Genomic DNA, 16,006 nt, shown 5'->3' with positions numbered 1-16,006 from the left:
ATCTATAAGGCTCTGTTATGGATTTGGTCTTAAGTATGTGTGTGGTTGAACAGTCTGTGAAACTAGTTTTTATGCATTGTTTATTTACATATTTATTTACCCCATTTATATTCTGCCCTTCTCAACCCCGAAGGGGAGTCAGGACGACCTTACAAAGGCAACAATTCAATGATATACATCAATACATCAGTAAATAAACAAAAAATTTAAAACCAAACTCATTGAAACATTTATTAAAATCATATGTTCCAAATCGTATTCCAGGGCTGGTCCAAGTCGTCATTATGTTAATTTTTAGTCTCATATTGCACTACACCCATTACTGGCCGAAAGCCTGATCCCAGAGCCATGATTTCAGTTTTTTCCTGAGAGTCAGGAGGGATGGTAGTGGTCCGTTGTCTGAGAAGGGCCACCACTGAGAAGGCCCTGTCTCTCGTCCCCAGCAGAAGCGCTTGTGAGAGGGGTGGGACTGAGAGCTGGGCCTCCCCCGATGCTCTTAACCTCTGAGGTGGGTCATACATCTGTCATACATTTGGACAGATTCCCTATGCCACCTATTTTAACCCTCAGGTGGGACTGCAGGTGAATTTTCAGCTAGAAAGCACATAGGGGATGTTAAATTTCAACTGTGTCTTACACTATATTCCCTATGGAGACCAAGGGAACAGATTTACCCAAAGGAAATAGGAGATGTTCAGCTGCATGCCATATGATTCATTTAGTGTATATTTTGCCCCTTGCATGGGTTTTTTTGTGGGAGTTTTGGGAAGGGGTGAAAGTTGATTTTTTGAACTACAATGTCCAGAACCTCAAATTCAAAATAGTCTCTATAATAAACAAGTGATTTTCGAGGTTCTACCTTTAATACAGAATAGCATATAGAGAAATCGGTTTAAAATGTTTAGTTACCTTGCATCTTGTTCCTTATAAACCAGCCTGGAGCATTTTTTACTAAAATCAGACAAATACACATCATGACACTGAAGGTTCTTCTGGATGGTATAGAACAGAATTTCATGTGTAGCCCATTCTGACAATGAAAAGGAAAGGTGATTTATTTTTTCTCACTCATGTAAGGAAATCTAACATTTAGCAATGGGACATGTGAAGTGATCTGCACTTAATAAAGTACAAATAAAAAATATCAATGTAGGCACATAAAGCACATCTGATCACATTCCAACCACTGCTGTGGAGCAACAGATAAGACTATGCAAACTTTAAATTGCTCAAGGTTAGCTTCCCCTCACCCCACTTTGTGGAACAGACATGCAGTAATTAATTTTTATGTTGGATATTGAACTTTTTTATTCAATGTAACCTATTGAAATATGTTACCCATACAAACCAAAGTTTTCTCTCTCCTAAGACTAATGTCAGGATTATAGCTGTGGATAAACTCCTGTCTACTCCCATCCCTGTTTGCCTTGCATTCCCAGATCTGGAAGGGGAGCCATCACAATTGTTTGTCTAGTTAGAAAAGACAAGGTTGATATTGGGAAGATCTGATGGGTTTATCCTTCCTCCCTTCTTGTCCCTCTCCTCTGTTTGTCTTATGCCCCTCTGTAATTTTTCTTGCCTGATCTATTATTATTATTATTATTATTATTATTAAATGAAATACCTTTAGGTTTGTATAAACAGAGTCGGGAGGAGTCTATTTGTTTTTTCCAACCTCTTCCCTGCCCTCCACACAACCCCTTTCCCCTTTAAAGTCCTGGACTGCTTTGTCTTCTTTCTTTTCTGTCTTTTTCAATTTGCCAGGGAAGAGTTGGAGAATGGATCGAGAGCCCTGAATGCATGAGAGGAGAAGTTTTGTTTAGAGGGTTGGGTTGCTGGGCTGAGATCTTACACACTCTTCCTTAGAAGCAGATTTCCCCAGAGTTCAGGACCCATTCAGAAAAGGACTGCACTTCTCCCATTCCCAGGTCGATCGCTTGCGCCATTGGCAATGAGTGCTGTTTTTAATTGAGTGTTAGTTGTTGTTTCATGCTTATATGTTTTATTTAATTGTATTTTAAAATTGTTTTCATTTTATGTTCTGTTTTTAGGCACCATATGTTGTGTGTATGTCACCCTAAGTCCCTTCAGGGACATGGTGGTGGGATACAAGAATACAGTTGTAGTAGTAGTTGTTGTTAGGAGAGAGAGAGAGAGGAGGGAGAAAGAGAAAGCTGGTTTTTTCACTGGCTCCATTCAACCAGGCTCTTTTCTCTTCCTTTGCCTTCGCTTTAGCAAAGCTATTGACCGAGTTGAGTGGGGGATGCCACTTCATAGGCCACATAAACTGACATGGCAGGCTGGATTTGGCCCGTGGGCCTTGTGTTTGACACATGTGCTCTAGGTCATCCAACATGACTCTATGGTCAACTTTTGCTGGACTGGCATTGGGGAACCTAGAGATTTCTAGAGAGAACATATTAATCAAATCCATAAATAAACAAATCGACAAAAAATCAAACCCGCAGATGTGAAGGGCTAACTGTACATTATAGATCTACAAAAGGAGTGAGGCTGAGAATTGTGTCCTCAAGTAGTCAGCAAGGATACTAAAACAGTTGCAGAACGTGATATCTAGTTTTCAATCCAAGATTAACAGCTAGCCTTTTTGTAGATATGTTGGCGTCTCTATCTCCTGAAATCTCCCTTTAATAGCAAGTCCTAATCTCATTTCAATGGCTGAGAAGAACCAAAATTTATGCAACTGGCATGAGATCAGCACTGACTATAATATATTTAACAGCAGATAGTGGATTTCTATTATAGGGAAAAGCCTATGAATGATGACATAATCATAACAACAGATGCTAAATATGATTTTAGCTGTGTACATTTAGATATAGGCATCTTTTTATACAGAATTACACCACACAATCTGAATGCTCTATGGTGATGATGAAAAAAATTGACTTCTATTTCATATGCTACACTACAATGCAAAAGAGGTTTATAATAGTTACTTACCAAAGCTGTACACATCTGGGATAATGCATTCAACTTTTGGTAATGCATTTAGTTTTACAATGACACAAGCACATTCCTCAGAATTTCCACTTTTAATTCCAACACTCAAATATTTGTGATCTGGAGAAATTCGGATGCGATGGATTAAGGAATTGTGAAATGGTAGAGCTTCTGCACTAAGTAATGGCTCACTGTTCTTTTCATCTATAATACAAGGGAGAAAAAGGATATGGCATCAGCAGCAGATTAATTGAAAGAACCGTTTAACATACTGGATTAAGCATACCACAGTCCATGACAACATATGCATATGAAAACATATACCATAAAAGCCTACTAATATTCAACACAGTGAGTGGGAAATGCATGGCAGATGTTGTCAGACTGTAGCTCCCATCAATCATCACTCCTGACCTTACTGCTTGAGGTCAATGGGAGTTGCAGCCCAGCAACATTTGGAAGACCATACATGTCCCACCCTCTTTTTGGATGCCGTAAGACCACTTGTTTTGCTGCAATCAAGTTATTGTGACTAAATCAACTACCAGTACAATGGACTATATTCACAACCAAATGTGACTATATGCTTTCTGTTTGAATAATTGCTATCTTAGCCTTCAAGGAACAAAGCCAAGGAAACCACTGTGCATGTGTGTGTATACATATACAGTTTGATTAATATCTGTGAGAGGTCTTTCAGCTTTTTCAGAACTAACTCTGCATTCTCACACATATGCTACTCTCTGCTGCTTAGCTCTCATTTATTAGTACTTCTTCTTTCCCATTTACCTAAACGTCCAGATAGCAGAAAATATTATCTCCTGTTCCTGTTATCACTCTGAGGCTTCATAAAAATGCCAGAACAGACAGAGATATTATGATGAGTGTTCTGGTTATTAAGATGAATACTACAAGCTTGAATTTTGAAAACTGATATCTCATTTACAAGGGAGTGAAATTCATGGGGAAGGGGATTTCAGCTACTGCATTATCAAACTACAGGTAAAAATAAGTGTTTGGATCCAGAGCAGTGCAAGCAGTGTTCATAGGACTATAGAAATGGAAAGGGGTCCCATGGGCCATTGAGTGCAATGACCTATGGCATCCCTTTGGCTCAATATAGGATCTCCAGCTTGAGTATCCCCAGCATAGCAGGGAGTTAGACTGGATGGTCCTTGTGGCCTATTCCAATTTGTATGATTCTTCTTCGATGAGAGAAGACCTCTCCACGAACCTCTGGGTTCATCTATGATCAGCTTCTGCCAGAGAACTTCTTATGTAGAAGGCCAACTGTATTAGCAGGCAGTTCTACGCAGATTTTAATCACTGGTACTATAATAACTGCTTATTTCAAATATTCCTATGATATATTTTGTGAACAGTTTTTACATAATAGCTTTCACCATAAAATGTCTTCAATGCACAATGATGATGAGGGCACCAAGGATGACAAAGCAAGTAATATTTTGTTTTAACTTGTTCTTACTGTTGCTTTTATTTATTTATTTCCTATATTTATACTCCGCCCTTCTCACCCCCGATGGGGGACTCAGGGCGGCCTCACAAACACCATACGGTGTCATCGTAATAAAACAATCAACAATACATTAAAATATTAAAAAATATTAAAACAGTAATTAAAACAATTGATCAACACACACCTTTTGTCTTGTTTATTAAACCTACTTATGATAATACTAAAAATGTAAAAACAATCTTATGACGAGAGACAGAGACATTCATACCGATTTCTCCCACTTTTGAACGAAATATGCAGCCATTTTCTTCAAAGTAAACATACTCTCCAAGCTTAACCTGATCAAAATCAAAGTAGACATGGATCCAACTTAAATTCGCAAAATTAAGTAATCAGCAGTCAATAAGCGTTCAAATATATATTTTCTGAAGCACAAATGTAACAAATGGAACACAAGAAGCAAAAACATCATTACATTACAGAAAACTAATAAGATACATTATTGTGTCAGCTATCAACATTATAAAGTAAAAAGCTCTCTAAGTACTCTTAAAAATAATCAGATGTGGTCACATTCAGCCACATAGGCATCAGGCAACATGACTGTCTTGCATATCATAGAATCATAGAGTTGGAAGAGACCTCATGGGCCATCCAGTCCAACCTCCTGCCAAGAAGCAGGAATATTGCATTCAAAGCACCCCTGACAGATGTCTTGATTTGGCAGGGATAGCCCTGATTAACCCTTTGTCATATTACTTCCTCAAGTTTTCTCTCTTCCTTCCACGATTCCTTTTTGTCCTTGGCTTGCTGCAATTTCTGCAAATTTAGTTCAAAGTAGCTTTATATGCCTAATGTTTTAAAAGATATAAATGTACAAGGCTGCAAAGCATAAACCGATTCTTTCAGGTATATTGTTTTATTAGTAAGAAACTTAGAGAACTTTGAATGCTGGGCCAGTATCTCAGGCTTTTATATGAATTTTTATGACTCAGAGTGGGAAAGCTACTGAGAGACAAAGTAACATAGTGGCAAAGACTGCACTCCTGTACCTGCTTACATGGGAGTAATCCCCACTGAAAGGAATTTCTGAAAGAAATGTATAGGAATGCAGTGGAAGAGATTCAGGACCCTTCCACACAGCCATATAACCTAGAATATCAAGGCATATAACCCACAATATCTTATTTGAACTGAGTCCACACTGCCATATAATCCAGTTCAAATCAGATAATGTGGGAGTTTACATAGCTGTGTGGAAGAGTTCTAAAGCTCCTTCTACACTGCCATATAATCCAGATTATCAAATCAGATAATCCACATTATCTGCTTTGAACTGGATTATATGAGTCTTCACTGCCATATCCAATTCAAAGCAGATAATTTGGATTTTATATGGCAATGTAGGAGCCTAAGCAATAAATTAGGGTTTCTCCAGTTCAAATTCTACTTATTAAATTACTAAGTAAGTTTAGGCAAATTGTTCCCTCTGGTGTATGTCAGCCTGTTCAGCTTGTGATTGTGTCTGATGATCATATTGATTTTCATAATGGGAATGGGGGTGATGTTCATGTTCATGTTGTTTTTCGTGATGGGAATGGGGATGATGTGAATGTTTATGGTCCTGAAGGGAATGGGGATGCTGATTCGGGTTCTGGGCCAGGGTCTGGGATGAGAGGGCAGAGAAGTCTGAGTTGCTGCAAGAGGATTCTCAATGCTCCGAGTTGGGAAAGGCTTTCTGCCGCAGTTCCCTGATCAGTTATCTGAGAATGAAGTTGTTTTCGAGGCCTCAGGTACAGGAGTTAATAAGGGGAGTAAGACCTTGAATAGGAAAAGATGTTTCAGTAAATAGAGACAGGCTGTGCCACAATTAAGAAGCTCGTCTAGACTCCAACAAAAGTTGGCTGTGAAACCAAAACTAAGAAAGAATCTGTTCCTAGCTGTTTTGGAACCAGGGCAGGGCTTATAAGTGATTTGTGGGAGACATTGCTTTAGTTGAGGCAATGTCGGATTAACATCAAGTTTCCAGTGTCAAGGTCTGCCTGGCTCATGCTTCTTTAAGTGCCTACGCTTCTGTTCTGTTCATGGATTCGAGTTCCTCGTTTCATGGATTTCTTTGGACTCTTTGTATCTATCTTCTTTCATATCAATTGGCTTACCTTTACTGTGAATTACCTTTTACTACTTTGGCTTCTTGTATTCTTAAATAAACTGCTTGCTGATTTTACCCAGCTGGTGTGGTGTTTAAAGTCAGAGGTGATTCTGCTCTGGAGTACAACACCCTCTAAGCCACAGTCTTTGCATATACAAAATGGAGGTAATGATGCTTTTTGTAAAAAAAAAAGAGGTTATGATACACTTGAAGCGCTTTCAAGACTCTGAAGTGTTTTAGAGATGTTAAACGTTATTATCAAATCAAACCTTGTCAGATCAGCCCCTGAATACTGTTCAAATTATTTTTAGGATCAATTTAATGATAACAATCTAGGAAGTTATTAGGCTTTTATAATGCCATGGCATCTTTAATTAATGTCTAAATCTATTTTCTTCCTTACCACCAGGCTGTGCAAACTGGTTGAGTACTTCTCATAATGAGCTTCTAATCTTTGTTTAATTCTCTCTGTCAAATCTGTGTAATTTGCTGAACAAGCCTTCCAGTTTGCCTGTTCCGACTTCAGAAGATCCTGGTACAAAACAGGGAACAAAAATGTTAAGTACTAATGAGTACAGCATGTAACGTTTCTCTTGTAATATGAAACCACATGAAGCAGAAGTGGCCTGTCTCCAATTTGGCCAAGAATATTCCTCTATCAGATGCTAGGCAGGTTCCCCTCTTTTTATTATTATTTTAACTCCTCAAATTTGGCCCCCATTAGAATGGCCAGTGGCCAAAAAAAAAAAAAAAAAAAAAAAAAAGGAACATTTTCAAGCTCTGTTAAGGACATTAACACTGTGGAATAGCTATTTATTTCATGGAAATTTTTTAATTAGGATGAATTCTCTTGAATTAAAAACACATTTTCAGAGAAGTATTTCTGTCAGGATTCTGGCAGAGTGAAAAAAACGTATTCCCCTACTTCTTGCAATTCCTATGGTTATAAGGCTGCTAAGACTGGATGTATGCTGCCATATAATGCAGTTTGAATCTGCATTATATGGTCAGTTAAACCCATATAATGTGGTTTAACTGCACTGAACTGCATTATGTGAGTCTACAATGAAGGAATCCCACTGGAGCATTGCAGCGCACCCAAATACCTGGGAGTCACTCTGGACCGTTCTCTGACCTACAAGAAGCACTGCCTGAATATCAAGCAAAAAGTAGTTGTTAGAAACAATATCATACGAAAGCTGACTGGCACAACCTGTGGATCACAACCAGATACAGTGAAGACATCTGCCCTTGCGCTATGCTACTCTGCTGCTGAGTATGCATGCCCAGTGTGGAACACATCTCACCACGCTAAAACAGTGGATGTGGCTCTTAATGAGACATGCCGCATTATCACGGAGTGTCTGCGCCCTACACCACTGGAGAAATTACACTGTTTAGCCGGTATTGCACCACCTGATATCCGCCCGGAAGTAGCAACCAATAGTGAAAGGACCAAGGCAGTGACATCCCCAGCTCATCCCCTGTTTGGACATCAACCAGCACGTCAATGACTTAAATCAAGAAATAGTTTTCTAAGATCTACAGAGACACTCGCTGGAACACCCCAACAAGCGAGAGTCCAAAAGCGGCAGGCTCAAACCCAGAATCTCAATCAATGGCTGATACCAAATGAGAGACTTCCCCCCTGGGCACACAGAAACTGGGCAACTTGGAAGGCGCTGAACAGACTGCGCTCTGGCACCATGAGATGCAGAGCCAATCTTAAGAAATGGGGCTACAAAGTGGAATCCATGACATGCGAGTGCGGAGAGGAGCTGACCACCTGCTGCAATGCAACCTGAGCCTTGCTACATGCACATTGGAGGACCTTCTTGCGGCAACACCAGAGGCACTCCAAGTGGCCAGATACTGGTCAAAGGACATTTAATGAACTACCAAGCTTGCAAACTTTGTGTTTTGTCTGTCTGTTTGTTTGTTTGTTTTGGTAAAAATGTAATACAAATGCCTGGTTGCTCCTGACACAATAAATAAGTCTACAATGACTATATAATGCTGATTCAAACTGAGTAATATGGCAGCATACATCCAGTCTGTGCCTTCCTTCTTCTCCTTCTTGTTGTTGTTATTATCTCTCTCTATCTATCTCTCTATCTATCTCTCTATCTACCATATCTATCTGTCTATCATCTCTCTATATAAATGGAAACTCTGATCAAGATTATTTATGGCCTTCTCTAAACTTGTACACAATATCAAAGATGACAGGAGTAATTCAATATGTGTTTGTAAGGTGTACCCTAAAGTAACTGCTTCAAGACAGCAGCAGCATCTGTTGCCAACAGAAGGGAATATATTTGATTTTTTCTTCACGTAGATAAAGAAAACACTGATTCTTTCACCAACAGGGAGGAAAATACCACGAAACATTGTTTGCTAGGGGGATATGCCTGGTTTTCCTTCCCACACCTGGAAACCACTGAACTCCAATGCTTTTTCAATATGGTGTTCACACAGTACTGTGAGTAGTCTAAGCCATAGGTGAACGATGATAATGAAATTACATCCTGTTTGGATTACTGTATCACAGGAGGCTGCCTTTCAAAATTGTCTGGAAACTTCAGTAGGTCTAAATTGCTGTGGCTGGGCTGCTGACCGCAGCTGGTTATAAGGGAACATTAAAGCCAGTGGTTCTAACAACTTCTCTGGCTGCCAATGTGTTTCTAGTCTCAATTCAAAGTATGAGTTATGACCCATCAAGCCCTAAACAGCCTAGACCCAGACTACCTGAAAACCTTGTATTTTCATATAAACCAGATCTTCAAAAGAGAGTTTCTCTTGGAGCACACTAACACTGAAGAACAGGCATGGACAAACTTCGGCCCTCCAGGTTTTTTTGGACTGCAATTTCCACAATTCCTAACAACCTACTAGCTGTTAGGAATTATAGGAGTTGCAGTCCAAAACACCCGGAGGGCCGAAGTTTGCCCACGCCTGCTGTAGAATGAATGCTATGACCCTGCATTAACTGCCATGGCTCAAAGCTATGGAATCCTGGAAGTTGTAGTTCAGCAAGGAACCAGCACTCTTTGGCAAAAAAGACAAAAGACTATATAAAATTACAACTCCCTTGATTCCATAGCACCAAGGTATTGGAGTTAAAGTAGTATCAAACTGCAATAATTCTATAGTGTAGATGCACCCGATGTCCCATTACCCTCATTTGGTGGGGACATAGTAGAGAGCCGTCCTGGTGGCTACTACTATGTCACAGAACTTTCTCCAAGTCCTCATTGTTCTGTTTGTTAGCAATGACATTTTCCTTTAAGTAAGTTTTTATTTTTTAAACTGGTTGGCACAGAAGGCAATGCTTCATTTTTAATATGTGAACTATATTATTAACAATCCTAAATAAATGTTTTAACGGAATTAGTTATTTAATGCTTTAACTTTTTGTCCTATACCTTACTTATGTATTTAATTCATTCCGTGACCAACTTCTAAACTCAAAATGCTCATATCTCAAAGTGAATTTGCAATTGAAATACTATTAATCCGTTCTGCCCCCCCCCGCCCCCTTTTTGTTACATGTTTTTAAATAAGAAAAATGTTCTTTAGAAATAACAAATAATGTATACGTGCACATTCAAATGCAACAATAAAAAAGAAAGATCAACTTCAAAATGGTAGGAACACAAAGTTGTAGCAAGGAAGCAAAAAGGACAAAGTGAAGCAGCAAAAGCACCATTTTCTTCACACTGTACTCATTCCAGCCTCCTTCCCTCTCTTGCTCTCTCCCCCTCTCTCTTTTGATGAAGCCAAGTATACCAGGAATAAAAACCACACAAAATCAACTAATGCAAAGTTCCTCAAAGCAGACACGAGCAAAGCAGACAGAAAATCTCTGAAAGTGGACAAGAGCACGAGGCACGGATGGTGCTCCCTTGAAGCCCTAAAGGCCTGTACTCTCACAGTACCACTTCCTTTGGCACTAGCTCTTGACTCAAAATGCTATTCTTAAGTCAAAGTGAAAGCTGGGATGAGTGGCACCTCTGAGCTCAAAATGCTCTTAACTTGAGACACTCTTAAGTAGAGGTTCTACTGTACATTGTTTTAGCTATTTGGTTTTAACTTATGATGTAAGTGACTTTGAACTACATATGTTGGGGGGGGGGGAGCAGGATGTAATATTAATGAAACAAATAAAATAATAAATTATGTGTAGGTATGGCTATAAGTACCTGACATCACTGGTTTGCAGCTTCTAGATCAGTGGTTCTCAACCTGTGGGTCCCCAGGTGTTTTGGTCTACAACTCCCAGAAATCTCAGCCAGTTTACCATCTGTTAGGATTTCTGGGAGTTGAAGGCCAAAGCATCTGGGGACCCACAGGTTGAGAACCACTGTTCTAGATGTAGCCAACCTACCCAGGAAACCCTGTCCAATTTATTAAGAGTTTTGGTAGAGCAGGTAACTGTATTGGGCATGACTTGATTCAGTATTGTTTGCTATCAAACTCCACACAGAATATATGATGCAATGATGACATGGCTAGAGAGTGTATATCGAGATGCTGCAATGGCACCAAAAATACTTGTAACATAATATGAAGTGCCTGGCATTATATTCCCTTCTTATCCCTCACAAACTGATTGAACATCAGTTCTCAGATTAGGCATTAATATATGTGGTAATTATCTCAAGAAGAACCTAAATCCTTTCTTGAAAGCATCATAATACATTTCTATTATTTATCTTTTTAGCTGTTTTCTTTTTATAAAATGCAGAAACAGTTTACAATCAAACAAGACACAATCAAAATAACTGATAACAATGCACTGATGAAACAATAAATTACAGGCAGTCCCCGAGTTACAAACATCCAACTTACAAATGACTCATGGTTAAGAACAGGAGTGAGACGACAGGAAGTGAGAAAAATCTACCCCATCGGAATCATAGAGTTGGAAGAGGGCCATCCAGTCTAACCCCGTCAAGAAGCAGGAAAATTGCATTCAAAGCAACCCCGAAGGGACATTTGCTCCTGAAAGAGTTATCATGAGGGAAAAGATGTTTCCACTGAAGCTTTCTCACCAATCCTTGTTTTTACAACAAGGCTTCCCCCCCCCCCCCCCCCAAAAAAAAAAATTCAATGATCACAGGGACAGAAAGTGAGGTGAAAACTTCTGAACAGGGGCACTGACAGCAAAACAAACACCACATAGTTCTTAACTCTTCCTTATGCTATCCAAAGATTAAAAACAAACAAGATATATGGTATTTTTGGCTGGAGTTACATTTAAAGAATGTACCTGTTCCAACTTGCATGCAAATTCAACTTAAGAACAAACCTACAGAATCTATCTTGTTCGTAACTTGGGGACAGCCTGTATAGTACAGCACTTTATATTAAAGTATGACTTAGCCTGTAATCCTACATGTTCCCATCTTAATTCCATAGGGTTTACTCAGAAATAAGTGTGTACACTTTGTGATTTCTCCTCATTTTTATTTGGACAGAATTCTGTCAAAACTTATATATTGCAGTATGAATTAGACTTGGTTTCTACAGAGCTTAAAAGCTACCTAATGTGGAACTGTAAATATATCACTAATAATTCTCTTCTTCTGCAGCCTGTTACTAAACTTCTAGTGAGTAGTTAGATTTATAAAGGAATTGTTATAACAGTAGAATGCATTTGGTACAGAAGTAATTAGATATTCAACCAGAACAGAAGGCGAAGGCTTTAACAGTGTCATAATCCTACAAACATTAGTGAAAACACACTTTCAGTCTTACTAAACTGCTAAACTCAGTGGTTCACTGATATTTGAAAGACAGTAGTTGTATTTTATTATGCAAGGATCAGGATGGTTACTGGCTTGAAATATTTATTCAAACAGGTTTACCTTATAGGAAAAGAATCTCCTGGGCTGAATGCCTCCTCGGAAACCAGGAACAGCATAAGTATTTCTAAAGCGCTTTGAAAACCAACACACATGTAGCTCTCTTTGACAAAAAGGTCCTTGAACTGGAGAGAAGAAACATTTGGGGAAGTTGTTGAAGTGACCAATACTTGTCTTCAGAACACAAAGAAAATATTTTGTTCTAAAATGCATGATGACAAAATATTCCTTTTCCTTGATTCTTCTTCATTCTTATTTCCATGATTCAATGAGTTCAAGGTGGTGTCAGGCACAATTCACATAGATGCCACAACATAGCAGGGACCGATCGTGTTTTCTTTTCCTGCCATTCAGTCTTCAAATCCACAGGAATCAGAGTGGAACTGGTGGGACAAAAGGACACAATGGCAAAGAAACTAGAAGCATATTTGAAATTTCTATATTGTTTATTAAGCTGGACCAATCTTTTTTGTGAGCCCCCGGTGGCGCAGTGGGTTAAAGTGCTGAGACGCTGAACTTGCAGACCGAAAGGTTGCAGGTTTGAATCTGGAGAGCGGCACGAGCTCCCGCTGTTAGCCCCAGCTTCTGCCAACCTAGCAGTTCAAAAACATGCAAATGTGAGTAGATCAATAGGTACCAGTCCGGTGGGAGGTAATGGCGCTCCATGCAGTCATGCCGGCCACATGACCTTGGAGTTGTCTATGGACAACACTGGCTCTTCAGCTTAGAAATGGAGATGAGCACCACCAACTCCCAGAGTCGGACACGACTGGACTTAATGTCAGGGGAAAACCTTTACCTAATCTCTTTTGTGTTGCTCCTAAAGAGGCGACAGTGCAATCCTTTGTCTTGGCAAGGTCATGTGACCTGAAGAAGCCATGAGAGTATACCCTCCATCCATTTCAGTTTGGTAGAGGTACGGGGAAAGGGAAAAAAAATAAGAGGAGTGTAGAGTTAGTGTTCTGTCTCCCAATGAAATTTTCCTTAAGTCTCAAAATTTCTAATATGGCAGAGACACTAAATATTGTTCAAACCTAGGGTTATCATATTTGCTTTGTTTGCATTCTTTTGGTACTTTTGCATTACAGGCCAAAACCTAAGTTATTACAATGTAAGAAATGCGGGGACTGAATGAAAAGGGGGGGGGGGGGGAGAAGGTCTTATTTAGGAGGTGAATGCCCTCATTTCTGGTCCTCCTGTAGCTATGTTTCTCCTCAACCAATCTCTACTTTCATACGAATATGGAACTGCTACTTATCAAAATACAGTGGGCCCTTGGTATCCACTTAGGTTTGGTTTCAGGACACTTGTGGATACCAAAATCCGTGGATACTCAAGTTCCATTACATACAAAAATGTAATAAAATGGCACGATGGCTTGCTTTTTTTGGATTAAAAATATTTTAAAGCCAAGCATGTAACAATACAATCATTGTATTGTTTCTAGAACTGTTTGAGTTTCATTAAGAAAAAAGCATATAAATAATAGTCTTGTGTATTTGTATAGAATCACAACCTGTTTCTATTTGTTTCATTCGTAACACCTTGTTTTTGTGACTTTCCCAAAAATGGATGCCTTTCCAAATGAGCATTTTTGTCCAAGGTCTGAAAAAATGAATATCTTTGTTCCATTGGCGGCAATGGGTGGGCTTAGTACACTCCCCTTCCCCAAAGTTTTAAGGCTAGTGCTTAGCACTTGGCTGCAGGCCCTGGAGCTTTGGGCCTGCTCGCCACACCTTAGAAAAAGAGTGCTATGTGTGGCGACATGGGCAGCTCAACCCATTACGCAAAGTAAGCATTTGCAGTATAGTTGATTTTGCCCAGGGGCGCTCTTGGGGGAAAATAGTCCTTGACATATGTGAGTTGTAGTTACTGGGATGTATAGTTCACCTACAATCAAAGAGCATTCTGAACTCCACCAATGATGGAATTGAACCAAATATGGCACACAGAACTCCCACGACGGAACAGAAAATATATATCAGTGATTGGTTGGGGGAGGGGGGGAACGGCAAAATACTGTTTGCTTACCCTAGAGAATTACCTAGGGCCACCTCTGTGTGGCGAGCAGGCCCAAAGCCCCCCATGCCTGCCAGGGCCTACAGCCGAGAGCCAAAAATCAGCTGACTGGGCAGTTACCGTTCTCACTTTCCTTTCATTTCACTAATATTTCTGTACCGGAGAAGAGTGTACTGTTTCATGCCTTTTGAATGAACAAAATGGTATGAACACACAGATAAAATAGTAACCAGGCCCATGACTAATAACAACAATAACCATGATGATGTTTGAATCTGTGGACACAGAATCAGTGCATACAGGGGGCTAACTGTACATTGTGGAAAGACTCACATTCATATTATGTCATATATCAGCTTATATAATAAATCGTAATGCAGTTCTGTTTATTATGTCACAAGCAGACAAACCTAAAGCAGTAACACATTTATGTACTTGCATGAAACATCTAACCCAGTGTTTCTCAACCTGGGTTTCAGGACCCCTGGGGGGGGGGGGGTCGCAAGGGGGTGTCAGAGGGGTTGCCAAAGACCATCAGAAAACACAGTATTTTCTGTTGGCCAGGGGGGTTCTGTATGGGAAGTTTGGCCCAATTCTATCATTGGCGGGGTTCAGAATTCTCTTTGATTGTAGGTGGACTATAAATCCCAGTAATTACAAATCCCAAATGTCAGGTTTATTTTCTCCAAACTCCACAAGTGTTCACATTTGGGCATACTGAGTATTCGTGCCAAGCTTTGTCCTGATCCACCATTGTTTGAGTCCACAGTGCTGTCTAGATGTAGGTGAACTGCAACTCCAAAACTCAAGGTCAATGCCCACCAAACTCATCCAGTATTTTCTGTTGGTCATGTGGTTTCCGTGTGCCAAGTTTGGTTCAATTCCATCATTGGTGGCGTTCAGGACGCTCCCAAATGACAAAATCAACCCCGGCAGTATTTAAATTTGGGCATATCAGGTTTTTGTGCCAAATTTGGTCCAGTGAATGAAAATACATCCTGCATATCAGAGATATTTAAATTACGATTCAGAACAGTAGCAAAATTACAGTTATGAAGTAGGAACGGAAATAATTTTAAGTCGCAGCATTAGGAAATTTGAGAAACACTGCTCCAACCAAATGAATGGAGTTACTGTTTCGAAATAATGAATATTTTGGACCTCGGGACTAACAAGAGTTTCAGTGATGACATGAAAATGTTCATTAAAACCTTTCTCACATATTTAGTGCAGTTTTCTTTCTCTGAAAACAGTCCTCTAGCTGTCTATTTTGAAGTAGGATCCATTGAGGTCAACAGGGTTTATTCCCAGAGAAGTGCATTTAGGATTATAACCACAAGATTATTTACAAGGGCACATTAATCTAGGGGTGCATCTACACCAGGAATGGGCAAACTTAAGCGGCTGAGGGGGGAAAGGAAAGGGCCTGAGGCTGTTAGGAATGGTGGGAGTCAAAGTCCAAACACCCAAAGGGCCCAAGTGTGCCCATGACTGATATACACTGTAGAATTAATGCTGTTTGATATA

At 39.7% G+C, this 16,006-nt stretch overlaps 1 protein-coding gene across 3 annotated transcripts in view; it reads right to left on the bottom strand.

The window, feature by feature from the left end:
- PREPL (prolyl endopeptidase like) overlaps window positions 1–16,006 on the bottom strand; it is a 45,695-nt gene that overhangs the window by 29,083 nt on the left and 606 nt on the right. Inside the window, exons 2-7 of one of the 3 annotated variants that reach the window (XM_060754393.2) lie at window positions 13,260–13,327; window positions 12,464–12,843; window positions 6,997–7,125; window positions 4,710–4,779; window positions 2,965–3,168; window positions 910–1,030 (exon numbers count right to left, since the gene is read on the bottom strand). In XM_060754393.2, coding sequence (XP_060610376.2) covers window positions 910–1,030; window positions 2,965–3,168; window positions 4,710–4,779; window positions 6,997–7,125; window positions 12,464–12,673 — 734 coding nt within the window. In that variant the 5' untranslated portion in view covers window positions 12,674–12,843; window positions 13,260–13,327. The remainder of the gene's footprint in view (window positions 1–909; window positions 1,031–2,964; window positions 3,169–4,709; window positions 4,780–6,996; window positions 7,126–12,463; window positions 12,844–13,259; window positions 13,328–16,006) is intronic. The other 2 variants (XM_060754392.2, XM_060754394.2) reach the window with 2 other exon arrangements.

This window comes from Anolis sagrei, chromosome 1, assembly GCF_037176765.1.
Source record: "Anolis sagrei isolate rAnoSag1 chromosome 1, rAnoSag1.mat, whole genome shotgun sequence".
Classification (NCBI taxonomy): Eukaryota; Metazoa; Chordata; class Lepidosauria; order Squamata; family Dactyloidae; genus Anolis; species Anolis sagrei.
This window is presented reverse-complemented; position numbering and strand designations above follow the sequence as displayed.